At 32.9% G+C, this 19,980-nt stretch overlaps 1 protein-coding gene and 1 long non-coding RNA gene across 8 annotated transcripts; both read right to left on the reverse strand.

Moving 5' to 3' along the window:
• Positions 1 to 753: 753 nt before the first annotated feature.
• LOC107848081 lies at positions 754 to 9,975 on the reverse strand. 7 transcript variants are annotated; one of them, XR_001667790.2, is made up of 11 exons: positions 9,843 to 9,975; positions 8,057 to 8,349; positions 7,805 to 7,953; positions 7,633 to 7,728; positions 7,442 to 7,531; positions 7,301 to 7,362; positions 2,385 to 2,538; positions 1,992 to 2,173; positions 1,653 to 1,717; positions 1,401 to 1,575; positions 754 to 1,044 (listed from the first exon to the last, which is right to left on the reverse strand). It is a non-coding gene; the product is annotated as an uncharacterized LOC107848081 (long non-coding RNA). The 7 variants fall into 7 exon arrangements; XR_001667788.2 differs by having other exon boundaries at positions 8,057 to 8,379; positions 9,843 to 9,965; XR_007046598.1 differs by lacking the exon at positions 9,843 to 9,975 and adding an exon at positions 1,819 to 1,851 and having other exon boundaries at positions 8,057 to 9,836.
• A 2,825-nt stretch (positions 9,976 to 12,800) lies between these two features.
• On the reverse strand, positions 12,801 to 16,408 carry LOC107863040. The gene is made up of 4 exons (XM_047398738.1): positions 15,985 to 16,408; positions 15,610 to 15,886; positions 15,428 to 15,518; positions 12,801 to 12,928 (listed from the first exon to the last, which is right to left on the reverse strand). The coding sequence occupies exons 1-4, from the start codon at positions 16,180 to 16,182 to the stop codon at positions 12,817 to 12,819; spliced, it is 678 nt and encodes a 225-aa protein (XP_047254694.1). The 5' UTR covers positions 16,183 to 16,408; the 3' UTR covers positions 12,801 to 12,816.
• Positions 16,409 to 19,980: the final 3,572 nt, after the last annotated feature.

The raw sequence follows: 19,980 nt of genomic DNA on the forward strand, positions 1-19,980 counted from the left end.
TCAAGATACTTATTTTGTATGCACTTAGAAATATAGAAGTAGCAGATATAAGAAAAATAATATTAGAAAAAGCTTTTGGTAAATATTACATGACTAGAATAAGTTATATACCACAACTACCTAACTACTCTTACAAATATTTACGATGATAAGTTACATAAAATTTTTAGAAAAAGATATAAAAAATATGCAAAAACTACTAAGGATAAAACAAACAACTACAAAATATTATAAAACCAATTTTAAAAAATAGATCATTTAGATTATCTTAAAGTTTTAATATTATATATACTTAAAAACATAGAAATTATGGATATTAAGAAAATAATATTAGAAGAAATAATAAACTATGAAAATGAAACTACCAATTATCTAGAACAGTTATACGAAGAAATTTACCCAGAAGAATATTATTCAGACTAAAAACATGTTAGAATATATTAGACAAACTAGAGAAAATCAAGAAAATCTAAATAATGAAATTAGTTATAGAAACCGAATTAGAAAAATAATAGAAGACCTAAAAGAAAAATTAGCATGGATAAAAAAAACCTTAGAAAATTTAGATAAAAATACATGTGATAGTTTATATAATTTAAAAAACTCACTACGAGAAGAACAACACAAGATAATAAATAACATTGAAAATCTAGAATTAGATATATATTATAGTACAGATAGGATAAATTATTATACAAGAATTTGTAACTCTGTAATTACTACAGGATAAAATAATTAATGAATATATATTACGAAAAAAGTAAATTATTAAAAGATATTAAAACAAAATATCCACGCACTAATAAAAATAGATTCACTAGAAACCTACTAAATCTATTTAATCTACCTAATCCGCGCACCCCCTACAAATGGTATCCGCCCATCTCCTTTCATCAGGCCAACACATTGTATCCCAATTGATTCTTTACCAGTTCGACATTCTTCTCCAAATCAATGAAGCAGTCTGGTATTGGAAAAAGTGGTGTGGGATGCTTTTGTCTACCAGGTTACACCGGGAACAATGCTTTGGATATCATCCTCCTCCTAAAAGCGATAACTTCAGAAATAGTAGTCTATACACACACTTTTTGATAAGGTAAATAATTTTATCAATAATAGGAAAAACGCGCACATACAAGCAGTGTTTAGTTCGTTATATCATTCCCTCGAAACAAGATTCTAAACTTGAGCAATTTGAATGCTTCCCAATAATTTAAATTAATAATGAGGCTTCATGACCCATAAAGTTCAAAAAGAAGAGAAAAAAGGACAGAGAAACAAGAAGCAGTGTTTAGTTTAGTGTATCATCCACTTGCAAGAGTGTATTCCCATTAATTCGTCTTTGCCACTTCATCATTTTTTGATTAACAGCCAGCACAATGGAAGAAGCAAGATTTTACCTTGATGAGCTCTTCGTCCATTTCTAAGAATTCTAGCTTTCTCTTCTTTTCAGCAAGAGAATCTTCAGATGGCATAGATGTAACCTGAACAGCGTCCACCACCTCATCTGGCAATGATGAAAATGTAGCTTGAATATCTTCCTCTGGTTTTACTTTGCCTGATACTGTGAAGGCTCTGCAGACAGAAAAACAGCATAGTCACGTGCTCAGTTAGTTTAAATCATAGGATCCTAGAAACGGGGATAGAATTACCTAGAAAGGATTAACAAAGAAGATGGCACTGAATGGTTGAGCGATAACTCCAGCCAATCTCGCAACTGCAAATTATCACTTCTGCCTTTAACTTCATCTAAATTACATAACACATCAAAGGAAAAAAATAAACTAAAATTGATACTACTCTCGTGTTCGTTTTTACTTGTCTTTACTGGATCACCAATCACAGCATATTCTACAGTAATTTGCACAAAAATTGGACTTACTATAAGAACATAAAATCTGAAAATCTCATTTGCTTCAGCCAAAGTGTTAAAACAATATTAATAGGTACAAAATATTCCAATAGAAGAATATAAAGAGCAATGCAATTACCATGACAATGCGTACAAAAAATGTGGAAAAAAACACCATGATGCTAATGAATTGGTGATGCTGGAGTAGCAAATGGATCAACATTCAGGACATTCCATGAAGAGCTCTTCAACATTTTGTTAACACTTGATCAATTAACCTTAACTGTAAATTGTTGTTAAATCTAAAGAGTCTTCTTTATCCTGTAAGAGTAAAGAAGGTATGACCATGTGTGAACACCGACAACATACAACTCCACCGAGTATACTGACAGATCAAATCATAAATACTAAATACCGTAATTTCCAAAAAAATCCAAATAATAGCAAGTAGAATATCTAGTCATTAATCTTTATATATGACGTAGGATGAAATAAAATCACACCAAGATTTTAAATTAAAAGTTATACTAACCAATTAGGTTGTACAGGGCTGCGCTTGCACCTGCACCGTTGAAACTTATGCTGAGGGACAATGCAAATAGCGGGAAATGTTTGATGTACAACACATAGCATACTGTGTTAAACCAGCAGATACTGCAGCCAACCAACACACACAACAGAAACACCTACAAAATTTATTATTGAAAGCTTGAGAACAAGATAGGATCCCAATGAATTGTCAAGCGCAGTGAAGTAAAGAGCACTAGACATTTTACAGACTACACCAATCGTTGATTGCATGAATCTTGTAGATGTTGAAGCAATGAAATACTACCAATCGTAAAAGCTAAACAAAAAACAAACACATAGTCAGAGGCGCAGAGTACCATGTATGTTTTCATACAAAATGAATTTGACGAAGAGAGGAATTTTCAAGCTTATCAAAAGGTTCTAATTGACAAACAGACATAACACTTGCAGGGATAGCACTCAGTTGGTTTATTCTCTTTCCTACTTGTTCATCAATCTTAAATTTATCTTGTATTTTCAATGTAGTATATTGGTACAAAATGTCTCTTTTGCGTGCATTGTGGTAGTCATTTAATCATATAGGATGTAAAGTTTAACAAAAGCTTTAGAGATGATTTCATTATACACTACATTGTATGTGGATTGATCATCATTATTGTCAGCAGTAGGTGGTAGAATTAATATTTTTATATTGTCTGAACTTTTCGCCCTTGATAGAGTGACGTACAATTGGCCATGAGAAAAGACAGGCTCGCGTAAATAAATTCCAACATAATCTAATGTTTGTCCTTGAGCTTTATGTATTGTCATAACAAAACACAATCGTATTGGAAATTGTGTTCTTTTAAATGGAATAGGTAATTTTTCATCATCCGAAGATAATAATGGTATTCTTGGTATAAATACATGTGTATTTTTAAAATCACCACTGGCTATTTTAGCACTTATAACACGACTCTTAAAATCACAACATATTAGTCGCGTACCAATGCATAAACCTTCACAAGGATTTAAATTTCTCAATAACATAATAGGACAATTCTCTTTCAAGGTTAATTTGTAAGGAGGTAGACCAGGAGGGTTCAATGAATGTAAGAAATCCTCAAACTCACTTTGATCACTTCGTTCAACAGTTTCATCAATTGCAACAAATGTCTTAGCATCTTTAGGAAATTGACCTATAAGTTTATCATTTGACTCATCAACAAAGTCATTTTTTGTTGTCAAAATAACACAGAAAGTTAAAAAAGTTGTCTTGAAAAGAAGTATGAAAATCAAGATATATTATTTTGAATAAAAGATCTAAAGATTCTTTTTCAATGGTATATGGAATAATGAAACATCTTGGGATAATTATTTTGTCATTCATGTTAGTTTTCTCTTGACCATTTCCTATGCGCATCAGATATTCAAAGAAGATGGGATCAGTTTTGGCACGCATATTCTCTGATAATCGAAGTTTTTCAAGTTGGTTCCATATTTGTGAATTCAAAATGCTTTCTCGAATAAAGTCTTCTTTTTTGTCACTTCGAACTACGGACAGAGTTTGTCTAAAATCTCCCCCGAGCACGACAACTTTGGCACCAAATAATATATTTGAATCCATTATATCTTTTAAAAGAGAATTAAATGCTTCAATCATATTTTTTTTTTGCCATTGATACTTTATCCCATACTATTAATTTTGCATCACGAATCAAAGATGCTAGTGAGCTTTGTTTGCTGATATTACAAGAGAATTTTTCGTCAACATTGACTCGAATCTTAAAGCGCAAATGAACTGTTCTTCCTCCTGGAAGGATTGAAGCAGCAACGCCAGAAGAAGTTGTTGTTAATTCTATAAATCCTTTAGATCTGACAGTTGCTAATAAGGCACGATATAAGAATGTTTTACCACTTTCACCAGGACCGTCTATAAAAAATGCTCCTGGTTTATTTGTTAAGACTCTTTGAAGGATTATATTATATGCCTTTTTTTGTTCTACGTTTAATTTTTGATGTAATAATAATTCTTCATCATTCACAATGATATTTCTTTCAAAATACACTTCCTTTGCTTCTTTTATTATTTTTGAAGACGTGATAGTTTCTGAAACAAGGTTGAATTCATTAATATTGCATCCCATAGAATGTAACACATCATTAATATTGTTTAAGATAGCAAAATGTATATCTTTTTGCATAATGTTTTCTAGATTTTTAAAGTCTTCGAACATTGACTATTTAAATTGTTCCCACAATTCTTTCGGATTGTCAGGTTTACAATATACTAATATTGTAGCAAATAACTCTCGTAAACTATAAGGCATTTGATAGAACGTAGCCTCTAACATACATTGAATCAAACTATTATCACAATGTAATAAGCCTTTTATTTCTACAGATTCTCTGAATATCTTGCAACATACATCATTTACTTTCAGGAGATCATTATATGATTTCGGTGTTTTTTCATTCATTAGTAATAATCGAAGATAATATGTTTCTCCTTCGATTGGATAAGCTGTTACAACACGGCCAATAACTTGGCCCCATATTCGTTCGGTCCACATTTTGTAAGCAAATGACCACACAAAGTATTGTGGAAAATCTTTGTATAACAAATTAAGTTCCTTAGCATTTTTATTTGTTGTGTTCATTATGAAAAATTCTGTCAACATTGTCTTTTTAATCATAGGATTTTTGACGATGCTATTAACGTTGTCAGTTTTTTTAAAAGAGACAAATTGTTGTCCTTCAAGATGTAGTTGACGGAGATAGACACTTGGGCTCATTTCATTAATAGGAAAGGCATATAAACGCCACATAGCTTCTGGCGGTGACACCCATCTAGCAGATTGATATTCTTTTATCTCGTTTAATTCAATATTTGTATTATTTTCGTGTATGTGAAACGAAATTTTATCATGTCTTTTACAGATGTATTTGTATATATATTTGACAACTTTAATATCAGAGCAAACTTCAACATTTATATGGCAGTTATATTTGCACAGTAGATAAGGGTTGTAAGCAACAACCCATGAATTATCCAGAAACTATTTTCTAACTTTAACAAGTTTACCCGTATTTCGTCTTCTATAAATTGGGTATGAATTGTTTCCCTTTGTTGTTTCATTAGCAAAATTTTTGGGTACTTAAATTTGCATTCTCCTTTTTTCTTCATACATGAATTTGTGGGATTCAAATGACCATAGGGGTCATGCATCATATGTTTAATAACAAGTTTATATAAGTAAGGATAAACATCAGGAGCAGGCAGTTCAACAGAAACAAATTTTTCATACGCTTCAAGTGTTAGTAACTTATAATCATTAGTAAGTATAATAAGAAAATGAGCATGCAGAAGACCTTATTTTTAAAATTCTATAGTGTACATAAAAGCTGCAACTTTTCCAAATATGTGTCGTTTTAGTATATCTGTCTTCATTTCTTTCACCTTCGCTTTGAACACACGACTAATCAAATCAGGCATATTTTGAGCTTCATCTATTGAAAGTAACTGTTCTTTTATTTCTGGCCAAGAGGGATTGCAAGTCATAGTAAGGAAGATATCAGGTTTTCCAAAATATTGAACTAATGTAATATCATCCATGTAACAACGGCGCATATCTCACGGACCGCCGATAAAACTTGCTGGAAGAAAACATTTTTTCCTATTTTAAAAGCTTCTCTTTCACCAAATCTTAATATATCATAAAGTCCTTGTAACATATCAATTCGGAATAAATCTTGATTAAAAGATGCAAATCTAATCTTTGAGTTTCGACCTTTATGAATTCATCAACTGAGTGTTGCTGAAATAATCTACCTGCGTGTAAAACTTCATTTTATTCATCATCTCGCATTGAAGTTTATAGCAGCAGTATTCACGGCAAGAAACAATATTTTTTCCGATTTTCTTTTTGTAGAACATCGGCTTCCATATCAAGCAACCCATCAGTTGAACACATGTTAGATATGCTTGGAAGATGCTCATTTTCATAGTAAGGTCTTTTTCTTTTTATCAATTTATTTTCAGAAAGTATAACCTTTTGAATACCGCAATGCCATCCATTTTGCCCATACGAAAATAAAAGAGGATATTGCAAAGAATCATAGCAACCATAATAATAATTAACTAATTGACTCTTGTTACTCTGAGTATAAATTTGGATATGGGGTGCAGAATTATTATCATTCATTTCTTCATCTAGCCACAATCCTATCGCTTCAGATACATTGGATAGGTTATATTTTCGTTGATCTAAACTAGATTCACATCTCAATGAAATATGAAAATTTGATAATTCAGGAATATGAAGAGAAGAGATTTTAGAAAAATACAATAAGAATTTATTTTTAAAATGTCCATTAACTTCACAACAACTATTTGTTTAAGCATACTTGAAGAAGCCATTCGATTTAGTATTTCAGTATCATCATAAAAATACAGTTGTAAATTTCTTGGTTGACCATTTGACGGAACCAAATCATTTATGAAGTGATACATTTGCCCTTGTACTTTGAATGTATAAATACCATCATTTCTTTTAGCCAATACTCTGTCATAATTAACTCCAAGTGAGGTGAATGCAAACATGTTATTATAGATTCTGAGGTAAGTACGAAAATGTTCAGATTCTTCAGTATCACCGAAGTAAAAAATTAATAATTCATTGGGCATTTGATATGATGTCAACTTAACTGAACCATTACTACAACAAAATCCTAGTGATTCATATTCAAATCTTTTTGCTTGACAATATTTACAGTTTGGTGTCGCTTTTAAAATACTTGCATTACTGGGCAATTGTTCAAAATTCCAACAACCTACTATTTTTGATCTACAACCTGTGTATATGAATTACAATAATTTATTATATCATTTTTCATACAACAATTGAAAGCACAAGCAAAATATTGAAAGAAACATACCTTTTTGGCGATAATTGATGTTATCGGATCATTCCGTTCAGTGAAAGCATTTCATGTTGAACCTAATGAATAATCAATTCAATTAGCATAAGATCTACTTTGCTAAACTAAAACTAGGACAATATGTCAACGATTACGAACCAATTTCAAATACAGAGAAGTGACCACTTGTAATTTTTGCTTTGGTGAAGCCTTTCATTGCTGTTGAACTTTTTGCGCGAGATGCATGAGCTGTTAAAGGATAAAAATTATAGTCAACACTAACAATCTGTATGCATATAAAAATCATAAATAACATAATACTCGAATTACAAGGTTGTGAGATATACGACCTTTTTTGGCAACAGAAGATGACTCTCGTACTGTCAAAACTGTTTCTTTAGGTAATGCCACAGTATGTCGTTTAGCGGGAGAATTTGATGTTGAACCTAACAAACAATCAGCTTAATATAATATATATTTTTAGTGCATAAAATTTAGAAGAGTATTTTAATAATTACGTACCAGTTTCAAAGACAGAGAAGTATTCAATTATATTTTTTCCTTTGTTAAAGCCTGTTGTTGCATTGTTAGTGTCAGAAAGACAGAGAAGTATTCAATTATATTTTTTCCTTTGTTAAAGCCTGTTGTTGCCTTGTTAGTGTCAGATGTATCTGTTGATGTAAGAAAAATATCACATTCAGTATTGAGAATGTATATGTTTCAAAAATCAGAAACAGTGTAATACTTAGATTACAATTTTTTGAGGTATCTAACCTTTTTGGGTAACTAAAGATGGCTCTCGTATTGTTAGAATTTCGTGTCTACGTGATCTAACATTTATCTGAGGGCGTAATGCTTCATCGGCGAGTGTAGCTGGCAGAGATGTATTTATTGATTCAAGTTTTTGTGTGCGTCGCTGTATAAAAGCTGCTCTTTTTTGTTGGGCGACAACTGCGTATATCGTTCACGTCGTCTCGAGTTGATTTTAGAAGCTCTCTCCGTAGAGCAGTTGTGTTTCTTTTTTGGGAGGAACAAGTTTGCACCAAAGACTCTTTATTTACAGTCATCTGTGTTGTCAACAGTGTAAACAGAACTGACTGTGCAACAAGGAAATGCATCTTATGGGCACATTAACCATTCCCAGAAAACATTACAGAAGAATGAAGCAAATTAGAAGGTACAAGAATTAGAGCATTCTTAAAACCGTATAATCTTCCAGTATATGATTAAAAAAAAAAGCAATCACAGCTGCAGTAAGTATTCGTCAAATTTGTTATGCCTTTCCATGTAAATTCATCAAAAACTTCTCAAGTTCAAAAGGGCATTTGATATAATAGATAGAACAGATCAACAATGCAACATTTTTAATGTATCCTATACAGAAATGCACACAGGTGACTTATGCATTAAGTTTTCACTACAGTTGTACCTCCACTGTTTTAAGCACCATCTTTACATTAACCTTAAAAAGCGATAATTTCGTTCAAAAATTCTTATGTAACAGAGTTTTCAGTTGATCTGATAGCATCGTTGGTCGGAGTTATGTTTTAAAGGTAAAATGTAATTCATAATAAAGAATTTAATATCAGATTCATACAAAGAAGCTGATGTCAAAATCAGCAACCAGACTAAATGAATGCTAGTCACAACTCCTTTCACAATATAAGAGAAAACAAATAAGATTATGTATTTATCCAGAGAGTAGCAACTGATACAGCAATGCAAAGGGAACGTAAATTGCCGCATCAATTACATCTACTAATAGCTATGAAAAATACAGTTGATTATGCCCGAAGAAAAATCTAATATCTGGATAGTATTAGACTAAAGTTATCACCACTGTAGCCCAAACGGAATCAGTTACATGAGATCATTATATACACAGCTGGCCGCCTTAAAGTTTGCGTGTAGTTTTAAATATGAAGAAGGTTTACTGGAAGCAAGTGGAATTCAATATAAGAATCAAATTCTGATTCAGGAATGGGCAGCAAATCGAAATTGTGTCTCGCTCATAAAGAGTAATGGCAGGGATAGTTATTTCCAACTAATTCTTAGTATAACAGACTACAAATACAGCTCATTCTCCTTCACTTAGTTTGCCGGAACATCACCTAAAAAGATTTACTTGTATTTTCCTCTATCTATACTAATTTCTAGCAAAACTCACACCACTAAAGTGAAAAATTCATTAGCCTCAAACTTATATCAAGTACTATTTATTTCAAATGTTTCACTACAAAAAAAAATTCAAATAACATGTCAGGTAAGTTTCTTTATGCGGCTCACTTGTTCGTAAAAATGCCACTTAACTAATCAATTGAAATTTCTGTGAATCCTCGGCTATGTTTAGTTTTTTAGTTTTGATAGAATTGAAATTTAGCAAACCCATTCAATGGAACTTCAAAAGTAAAGGAAACAATCAGCCAAATTAACGCAAAAAATGTAATAAAAGTTCTTTTTTAATTTCAAGAATGTTCCAGCATGGTCCAACGAAATTATAAGAACGAAAAATTGAATCTTTTTTAAATTTAAAGAAAGAACACGAATGAAGAAAACTTACACTATTTGAATTGAAGATTTGACGACAACACTAAGATTAACTTGGAGTTTTCATAAACAGTTGGAGAGCAAAGCTAAGAAATGCAGATAAATGGAAGAAAAAAGATGTGGAAGAAATTAGAAAAGCATACCCGTGAACTTTGTATTAATTTTACGACTGTATAGGAAAAGGGGCTGGCAAGTGGAGTTTGCAACACGTAGGCTACTATGATGAGATGACCAATTTGCCTTTACCGTTAAATGATGGAAATGCCCCTTGGAAGCTGGGAGGACAACCTCCACCTACCTACTTGATGCCACTTCTATATATAAGAGATGCGGGAGCCCATGCAAGCACAGACCCAATGATATTGCAAAGGGAGACGTCGTATATTAAAACTATTAGCAGTATTAACATGTACTATTTGTACATTAAACTGTGATTGTTACATCAAAACGTTATTGTTACATCAAAATGTAAAAACAAACTATTACCATGTACGTTTCAGACATTGAGGTGTATTACATAAAAACACAAAAACTTTGTTTAGGCAGCTTGATTTTGTGATGTTGGTATAACCAAGCAAAATTTCTTTGTATATACCATACCATATGATGAAGCTAGTAGAGGCCACGAAAACGTAGTTGTAGTCAGCTATCACAGAAAGTTCAGAGAATCGACAAGTTGCAGTTAAGAGGAGGAAGATGAAATTACTAATATATAGAAGTGCCATCAAGTAGAATGCAATAAAAGGAGAGGATGGATGTTATACTTACCTGCTGAGATTGAGATGTTGTCAATGCTGGATACAAAATGTCAATTTTCTACAGCTATACATATTTTGAAAAGATTTCACTTGGGTAGAATAGTTGATAGTAGTACAATTTTTTTGTAATGTATATGTTATAGTTGTTGAGCTTATAACATTCATAATATTTAATTGTTGCGAATACAATTTATAACAACAACAACAACAACAAACCCAGTGTATTCCCACCTAGTGGGGTCTGGGGGGGTAAGATGTACGCAGTCCATACCTCTACCTCTAAAGAAGTAGAAAGGTTGTTTCCGATAGACCCCCGGCTCAAGGCACGAGATACCACACAAACACATAGTAAAGCACAGAAGCAGATTACATAACATAAATACGGCACCCATAAGTAATATAAAACAGAGGAAAGCAGAGGAAAGCACACAGATTCGTAATAAAACATGGAACACGGAACACGGAATCATAACAGGAATAAAACCCCCACCAAGTACTTCCCTACACTAGCGACCCAAACTGGCCCTAGCCCTCTGCCCTAATTCGCGTCCTCCAGACCTTCCTATCTAGGGTCATGTCCTCGGTGAGCTGTAACTGCTCCATGTCCCGCCTAATCCCCAGTACTTCTTCGGCCTACCCCTACCCCGCCTAAAATCATCCAACGCTAGCCTCTCACACCTACGGACCGGGGCATCCATGCCCCTCCTCTTCACGCGTCCGAACCATCTCAATTGGGCTTTCCGCATCTTGCATTCCACTGAAGTCACACCAACCTTCTCCCGGATAGTCTCATTCCGCACTCTATCCCCTCTAGTCAGCCCACACATCCAGCGCAACATCCGCATTTCTGTCACCTTCATTTTTTGGATGTGGGAGTTCTTAACTGGCCAACACTCCGCTCCATACAACAAGGCTGGACGGACTACCACCCTGTAGAATTTGCCTTTAAGCTTGGGCGGCACCTTCTTATCACACAGCACCCCCGACGCGAGCTTCCACTTCATCCATCTCACCCCAATACGGTGCGAGACATCCTCGTCAATCTCACCGTTACTCTGGATCACGGACCCAAGATACTTGAAATTATCCCTCTTACATACCTCCTGTGCTTCCAGCTTCACTACTACCTCATTCTCCCGCCTCACGTCATTAAACTTGCATTCCACATACTCTGTCTTACTTCTGCTCACCCTGAACCCTTTAGACTCAAGAGTTTGCCTCCACACCTCTAATTTGTCATTCACACCCCCTCCAGTCTCATCTATCAGAACTACATCGTCTGCAAAAAGCATATACCACGGCACCTCCCCTTGAATATGCCGCGTCAACACATCCATCACCAATGCAAACAAAAAGGGACTTAGAGTAGATCCCTGATGCAATCCTGTCAGGTGTGCATATAATTAAGTGAACAGTAACCCCATAGTGGATAATATATGAAGATTGAAACTTTTGTGCAGTAATCCCAATATGAATCAGGGGTTAAATAACTATAGCAAACAAACCTTAAATAAAGTTGATAACTAAAGAATATGTTGTAAATTTGGTTCAAGAAAAGATTGAAACAATTATAGTTGTGTCTATGAGCTGATAAAAGAAAAGATTGAAACAGTCACTGTTGCGCCTACAAACTGATAAGTACCTCGTGAATTTAATAGAGATGCGAAAACTAACTACAAAACAATCATGTGTTCTTTCAATGAAAATGTTCAACGGTGAGAAGGCTAACATTGTAAAAACATAAGTGTTAAGATCTATTATAGTTAAGCCTATTTATAAATTCATAAGTGCAGGAATTTAGATATACAGAACAAGGTAGGCATAATTAAGGCATATAATAGCTAGCCCACAGTAGCAAATTAAATTTGAAAGTATCGGTACCTTCATTTGTTTTCCGCTGGGGTGGGTGGGTCGATTTTCTGCCTCTTACCTATCTACTCGGGAGAAAATGGAGTTTCAGTGAAGGAGGTGATAGCGAGCATACCAGCTTTTTGATCAGGAAATCTGAATAATGGCTTTTGTAGTTGGAGCGTAAATAATTTATGAGCGAGCAGCTGGTTAATACGGGCGATACAGAGCGGTTTTTGCTAAATAGGAAAAAAAACACACCACGGTAAATCAAACTTTGTCTAATGTAGGGGTTTTATTTACCGAGAGAACCAAATTTTAAGGAAATGAGTTTTTTCTGTTGTTAATTGTATGTATATGTGTACCTGTACAGCAACCTATTCATATATTTGTTCGTTCGGAGGTTAAGGACAACATTCTTTCACCCAGCGTTTCTGAGATCATCACCGTAATTATATCGCTAGCATCCATGATGTTAACCTCGAAGTAGCACCTGTAATTAACATAGGAGTGTAAATGAAGTGAACAATCTGAAAATATTCAGTAATAGTTTCGAAGATCCTTTTTTTCGACAAAACAGTGAATAAAATATGTACTATACTTGGAGATGAAATGTAGAAGTTGTCTGTCTATTTTCAGTCTGCATGTACTGTACTTGGAGATGAAATGTAGAAGTGGTCGATAAATAGTATATTTTTCCATTGAAGGAGGTTCGATCGAACTCCTGAATATATTGTATCTAGATTTTCTTGAGTTCGACACTTCTAAGGAGTCATTGGTCTATGTATATACCTTAGTAGGTTTTTTAAACCAAAACAAAAGAAACCTTGACAATTTCATTAACTATAGTGCATACCTTATGTCCCTAGAAATAATAAAGACGCTAATATCTGTAGTGGTTCTTATTTTTGTAATTTGGAGCTAAATCTTCTTGACTTTCATACATTTTTATGGATAAAGTCAATAAAGAAGTTATATTTCATCTAACTATGAAATACAAATAAAAAGGAAAAAGCAAAAACTTAAAACAAATATATATTTTTTCATGTTTTAAACTTAATTAATATTTATATGTTACTATTACCAGCCCAAAATAATATTTTGTCGCTGCATTATTTTCTAAATCATGAGTAGTGGGAAGAATAAACAGAACCCTAGTTTCTATGGTGAATAAGTTGCAATTACTTAAATTGTTTCTCTAAAGGCATGGACACCTAAGGACATAAAGGAAAAGTTAAACGTTGACCTCCCCAAAGTTCATTGTAATGTCTCCACCCATTACACCAACATATATCCATACTAATACTTACTGATAATATGAGCTGAGAAGGAGAGACAGTTATACATTCTTAGGCTCTACATTATTGTGGCAAATCAATTTAGGGCAGGAAATATTATCAACTTTACTTTTGATTTTCTCATAAGGTTTAGCTGTCAGGAACTTTCTTTTGATTACAATGTGAGTCATATTTTTCAAATTTTGCCAAAGCTTCCTAATTGCACAGTTTTTTCTAATCATCGAGCAAGCGAGGTTAAGGATAGTCATACTGAAGATGTTCTGTGTTATAATCATAATGCCCAGAATCTTCAAAAAATACCAACGGGTGTGTGTCGAATTTAGCTAAGCTAGTGCATCTTTGGAGAATCCGACATGGGCACGGCATAAAAAATGAAGAGTCCGCAACTAATGTATTTTTCTACTAAAACAATATGAATAACACATGTCAAGCAGAATTAAACACTATTAAGTTAGAAAATTTCTCATTTTGCTAACTCAAAAGATTAGATTGAAATGTCATTTTGCCTTTTTGTTTTGTCGAGATAAAGAAGCTGTGTTTGGTAACTATTCTACTGTCACTATTTCAAAACATAGTCACGTCAATCGATTTTGCGGAATTATAGTATATATGTAAACCTTACCTTTATCTCGTTGAGATAAAGAGGTCATCTCGAGAAAGTGCTAAGCTTTCCTTATTTGAGATCAGCAGAAAGAAAATTCAGAAATTACAAAACCAGGACAGCAAGAACATTTTTCAAGTTTTACCATAGATGATAGAAAAAAGAAAGTGCGCTGTAGAATCTAGATATAATATAGTTGTAATAGTTACTTGGGAACTAATTGTCGTTCTAGCTTACAATTGAAACAGGGAACCATTTTTTGAGTTTTTGGGTGCACGAACTGGCTGCAATGTGAGCATGCAAGCAGATAAAATGATTGAGGACGGTCAGGGAGCGATAATGTGGCTTCTATGGGGAAACTTTGTACCTGCAGTGTTAATGTAGAGTAATGTTAAAAGCTTCTTCGACATCACGAGTTGTACTCTGTGATACAGGTTTACTTTGATGAGAATATAATTACTACATATATACATTCTAGGATAGACTAATCGTAGATAACATCTGTGGAATTGTAGATATAGCTAGCACTTGATCTTCAATTGGTGCAAGATTTAGTGAAGATGATGACGCTGATGAGCTTCTTAAAGTGTAAGACAACAACATTTGTTCGTTGTGCTTCACGCTGGGAAAAGTTAAATGAAACAGTAAAAATATATTTTTTCTTTGTCGTACAAATAGGTAGCATATTAGTGTATACTAGTTTGTCAATGCAGTAGCTTGCACATACTGAGGATTTATTAAGATTGTCGATTGATATCTTGTTGCTAGTCTTAGAGCTACGTACGTGAAAGAAAGCTTTTTAAATTCAATATAGAGGAGGGAAAAGTAAAAAAAAAAGAGTTGTAGAAGATGGGCTAATGAATAGACCAATGCGAAATTCAGTAACACCTATGCGTCTGGCAAGAATGACAAGGTATTCATGCAGATGGTGGGAGTAATGTAGCTCCTTCGTTGTTGGCTAGATCACCCCATATAGTAAAAAGGAAAGGTTTCTTGCTGGTCGTAGTAGTAGATACAAAAATTATTATAGTCCAACCATATTTTAACAACGAAATAAAATGCTTGCTGAAGTTGTTATTGGTACGTAACTCACCTCTGGTCTATAACGATCGCTTCCCGAAAGTGTTTGCTTTGGTCAGTTGTATATTGGATGGCACTACAATTAACTACCACCGCCAATAAGTCTGTTAAGATTAACATGTTAATAATTAATTTGATTAGTAGGTGCTAGTTAGTTGACGGGAAAAGAGGCTAGAATGTAAGATGGATGTTTACCAAATTCGACACCTGGACGTTGCTCTTCAATAGCTGAGAAAGGGAGTGTATCCAATTTTATTGAAGAAGAAAAAGGTGCCTCAGATCCATTGTTGTTGGTAACCTCTTTGACAATTGTGTATCTGTCCGCCACCCATTCGTATGTAGCCGCTCGTATTGAATAACTGTGGGGCTCTCTGACTTTCGCATATGACACCAAATATGTCTCAAAAAGGCCAAACAAATTCTCATACTTCGAAATGTCATCACCGTAGAGTATTTTAGAAACCTGGTGTTCCTGTAGTCAAGTAAAAGAGAACAAATTTTACATGTGTTGGAACAATTTATGTAACAAGTTCTTAAGAGTTCAAAGCAGATGTGGAGAGGCAAGCTTACACTTTCATCCTGCACAATTATTGTTTGGAAATGCACGGATGAGTCATTGTTTTTGCGAGGCCAAAACTTGTCTACTACCTGTATTTTACACGTCCATTCTGTAGTTTCTGGTGTGATTGCGTTTACAGGGAGCCTATGATCCATTGTGTTGGCCTCTGTTTCATTATTGCAGGGAAGGTGTCTATGGAACGTAGACATATGAGATACTAAATTAATAGACGAAGTAATAATGAAATATTTGCAAGCAAAAATAAGCCGCAGATTTTCGTGATAACAATGTTTTATGACAATAGTGATCGACCAAAAACAAGAACTTGGTGGGAAATGTATACTCTAGGAAAGCTTTTTTCGTAAAGATTTCTAAACTCTTTCTCTAAAGACAACAGAATTGTAAAATTGTTAAAATTAATAGAACTTAGTCATAGCTTTATGGACGGAAACATTCACACAATAGTTACCTCATAAACTTGAAATCATGCAAAAGTAGTGAAGCTTATTCTGAATTATCAACAAAGAACAACACAGTAAAGGAGACCCAATCAATCAGCTCCAACAAATCAGTCAGGAAAATCTACCAAGAAATTGCTCAATTTACTAATCCATCAATAAGAAGACTTGAACTTTACTTTCAGATTCATAAAACAATTATTCCCATCACTCGTTCAATCTCCACCACTCTAAAAAAGACACAAAAAGCTTACAGTAAAGGGCCTAACTTCTGCTTGACTAACACAAAGAATCACCCCTGCTTTTTTCTTTTTGGAAAAAATTCTTGCAGATATTAAATAAGCGAAGAAATACCAAAAGAAAATGTTTTGAAAACCCCAACTATTACAAACCAACTCAAAAGTCACTACACTCTCCATTTCAATCATAGTCGGTGTAAATTACATACAGAAAATTACAAAGACCAACCATCAATTCATAGTTGCTCTTTTTCATTTTCGATCTTCTTCGCATAATAGAAATTACAAAGCTAACATCAAATTAAACTTTCGAAGTTGAAATAAAAGTTGAAATATGGAGAAGAAAAGCAAGAAAAATTTCAAAGTTGAAAGAAAAATTGAAACCTTAAAATTGCTAACAACAATTTATCCATATGCAAAACGAAATTCCACAAAGCAACACATCAATAACAACCGTGAAGACTTACCCGAGAAGAAGAAGAAACTCGGCCATGAAGAAATCGATTAGATTGAAATGAAAAGCTATTAGATTGAAAAAGCCCCTTTGTGTCCCAACAAACCCACAAATTTCACAAAACTATGAGATGCCAGAGTATATATACCAGATCAACAAAACGACTGAAAGAACAGATAATACAATTGATAAATTAGTCAGAAAAATCGAACAACAAACAACCAAACATAAAAGTAAGAACTCATCAACCTTTCAATTCGGAAACTGATGCAATAAAACTTTCAATAGAAGAAGCTAAAATATTTGTGCCATATGAATTTTATCAATAGAGATGCCAACAGACATACAAATACTTCCCCATCAGTTGACACGTTGAACTTTGGTGAAACTATTGGCAGACACGTATGTGATTACTCATCAGGAATAAATAATCAAAAAGAGCCCTTGAAATGGCGAAAATGCCCTTGATGCAAGCAGGGAGGACAACGGAGACCTCCTTGCTTCACGGCAGAAATTTCGAGAGCCAAATATTTATAATTATAAAATTATAGTAAGCATTTGACCGTAAATATTATTCACAATATTTTTAAATATATTTTCACTTTATTCTGAAATGCCTATTTAGCTATAAATATTTCAAACTATATTTTTACAATATTAGATTTTTGAATAACATCTCAAAATTTATTTTCACTATTTTTAAATTTACTTTTTACATTGTTTAATTTATTTTTTTCAGAAAAATCTAAACTAAACACAAAAAGTAAGCAGAAAATTAGAACAAATAAATAAAAAATCATTAATGAAAAGGCAAATTAAAAAAGAATGGGACCAGCCTTTATGGAAAAGATAAATGAGCAGCTTCTTTCTGTTATAAATCAAACATATCAAGGGTTTATTGTCCAAAATTGGAAAAAACACATGTATATAGCATGTAGTTACAACTGATTGAAACAACAAAAAAGAAGGAATACCTAAAATACCCTTAAATAAATTGTCAATTCCAAGAAGCACACATGTCAACCATGACATGTGTGCTAACTCATGCTTATATATAGTAAGAATTAGTAATACATGTCCTAATTCTAAGTTCTAACCCTCCGATACAATTCTCAACATTAAATAAATTGAACAGCATAAAAATAATTGATTTGAAAAAATTAAATTTTTTATTTTAAAATTACTAAATTATTAGGATTTCTACTATTAGACATGTGCCAAACAAATCATCTGTGATGGCCATGCCTGCAAACACTTTATCAGAGGCGGATTTAGGGGTTGGGTGGGGGTTCTCGGAAATTTAGTAATTTTCGTGTGAATTTTATATTTATATTGAGAAATTTAATAAATATATAATAATTATAAGTTGGGAATCCATCAATAAAATATGTTGTTGATTTAGTGGAGTAAAATAATTTGTAAAAAATTTGTTGACCTCTTGTTGTGGGTTCAAACCCTTAGGTACTATTTGATTTAATTAAAAATTTACATTATGTATATCATTAAATTATATATTATGTGTTGAATTTTTTTGATTTTTTATGTGATTATTTTATTATATTTTTACTCCTCTTATCAAAAATGCTAATGGGACAACTAATTAGTAGTTAAGTATGCTTACAAATTGTTATAATGGATGCTAGAAAGCGTTTATATTAATATTGCCGCTGAGAATTATTAGAAATAATATGGAGAAGATTACAAATAACTTATATTATTTATTATTTCATATTAAATGAAATTCTAACAAGAATAAATATTCATGTTATGCCAAGTAGATAGGAGTCCTCTGAAGTTAAACCGAATATAATTGATAGAATGACAAGCAAAGTATTGACGTAATATATCATAAATATAATAAATTATAATTGATAAATAAAAAAAGAATTTGCTAGCCTAATAAGAAAATGAGATAGGTGAATAATTGCACTTGACTTGACATTGTGTATGCAGAAAAAAATACTTAGCAGGTAAAACCAAATTATGTACATTTACTTGGTATAAAAATTGAGGCTTGTTTTATTTTTTTTAAATATTCTACTATACTTAAATGTGCTTTTTATGCAAATGAAAATTTTCGTGCTATTTATTCAAATGTAAAAGAAAATTATTATCTGTTTACTTTATCACGTATGTTGAACTAATAATTATAGGTTCAACTAGTGAAAAAATGAATTGATCAATCACTTTATTTTGAGAAATTAATTTCTCTAGTTTTGAGTCATTGTGATAGCATCAATATTATTAGTCGAGTTTGAAGCTGTTGTTATAACAGTAAATTCAAATATGTGAGAAGAAAATAGTATTGTGATATTATACTTGATAAGTGGTACCACTAACATTGATGATGTAAACTTGTGTGATTATCTTGCAGATGAACTAAGTAAGACTTTGATAAGATAAAGGGCCTGAAATACATCGAGGAGAAGAAATAAAGCCTATAAAAAAATCATGAGTCATATATGAAAAAGCTCAATCTGGGGACAGGAGATTCTATAACCTGCAGGTTTAATGGAAAAAACGAATCATATGATAACTTGATGTAGGATGCACTATTGTTAATCTGTCCTATGATGTGAGTACATTTTATTCCTGCAATAATTTGTGAAGGTTGAGTCTAAGAACTCTTAATGAAATTTTGTATCTCATATGGGTGGGGTGTCGAAATTACAGGACCACCCTTGATAGATTTTACCTATGTGAGTGTGAAAGTAGGCCTCTTCTTATGAGAATTTGGCTTATTCTCAAAGACACTCATGAAAGTCAGGATAGTACAAGGTTGTAATGTGTTGGCTATTAAATTTTATGTCAACACTTTGATTGTTGTGTATAAGAAGTGATACTTTATTTTCCTTA

The sequence above is a fragment of the Capsicum annuum genome, chromosome 11 (assembly GCF_002878395.1).
Source record: "Capsicum annuum cultivar UCD-10X-F1 chromosome 11, UCD10Xv1.1, whole genome shotgun sequence".
NCBI classification, from domain to species: domain Eukaryota; kingdom Viridiplantae; phylum Streptophyta; class Magnoliopsida; order Solanales; family Solanaceae; genus Capsicum; species Capsicum annuum.

Bases quoted from the DNA above. Each gene is read 5' to 3' on its own strand.
- LOC107863040 (XM_047398738.1), bottom strand. From the start codon at position 16,182: ATGTCTACGTTCCATAGACACCTTCCCTGCAATAATGAAACAGAGGCC. The intron at 15,519-15,609 runs GTAAACATCCAT...TAATCTTAACAG, and splicing joins ACGTCCAGGTGTCGAATTTG to ACTTATTGGCGGTGGTAGTT. The intron at 12,929-15,427 runs GTGAGTTACGTA...TGTTAATTACAG, and splicing joins GCGATCGTTATAGACCAGAG to GTGCTACTTCGAGGTTAACA.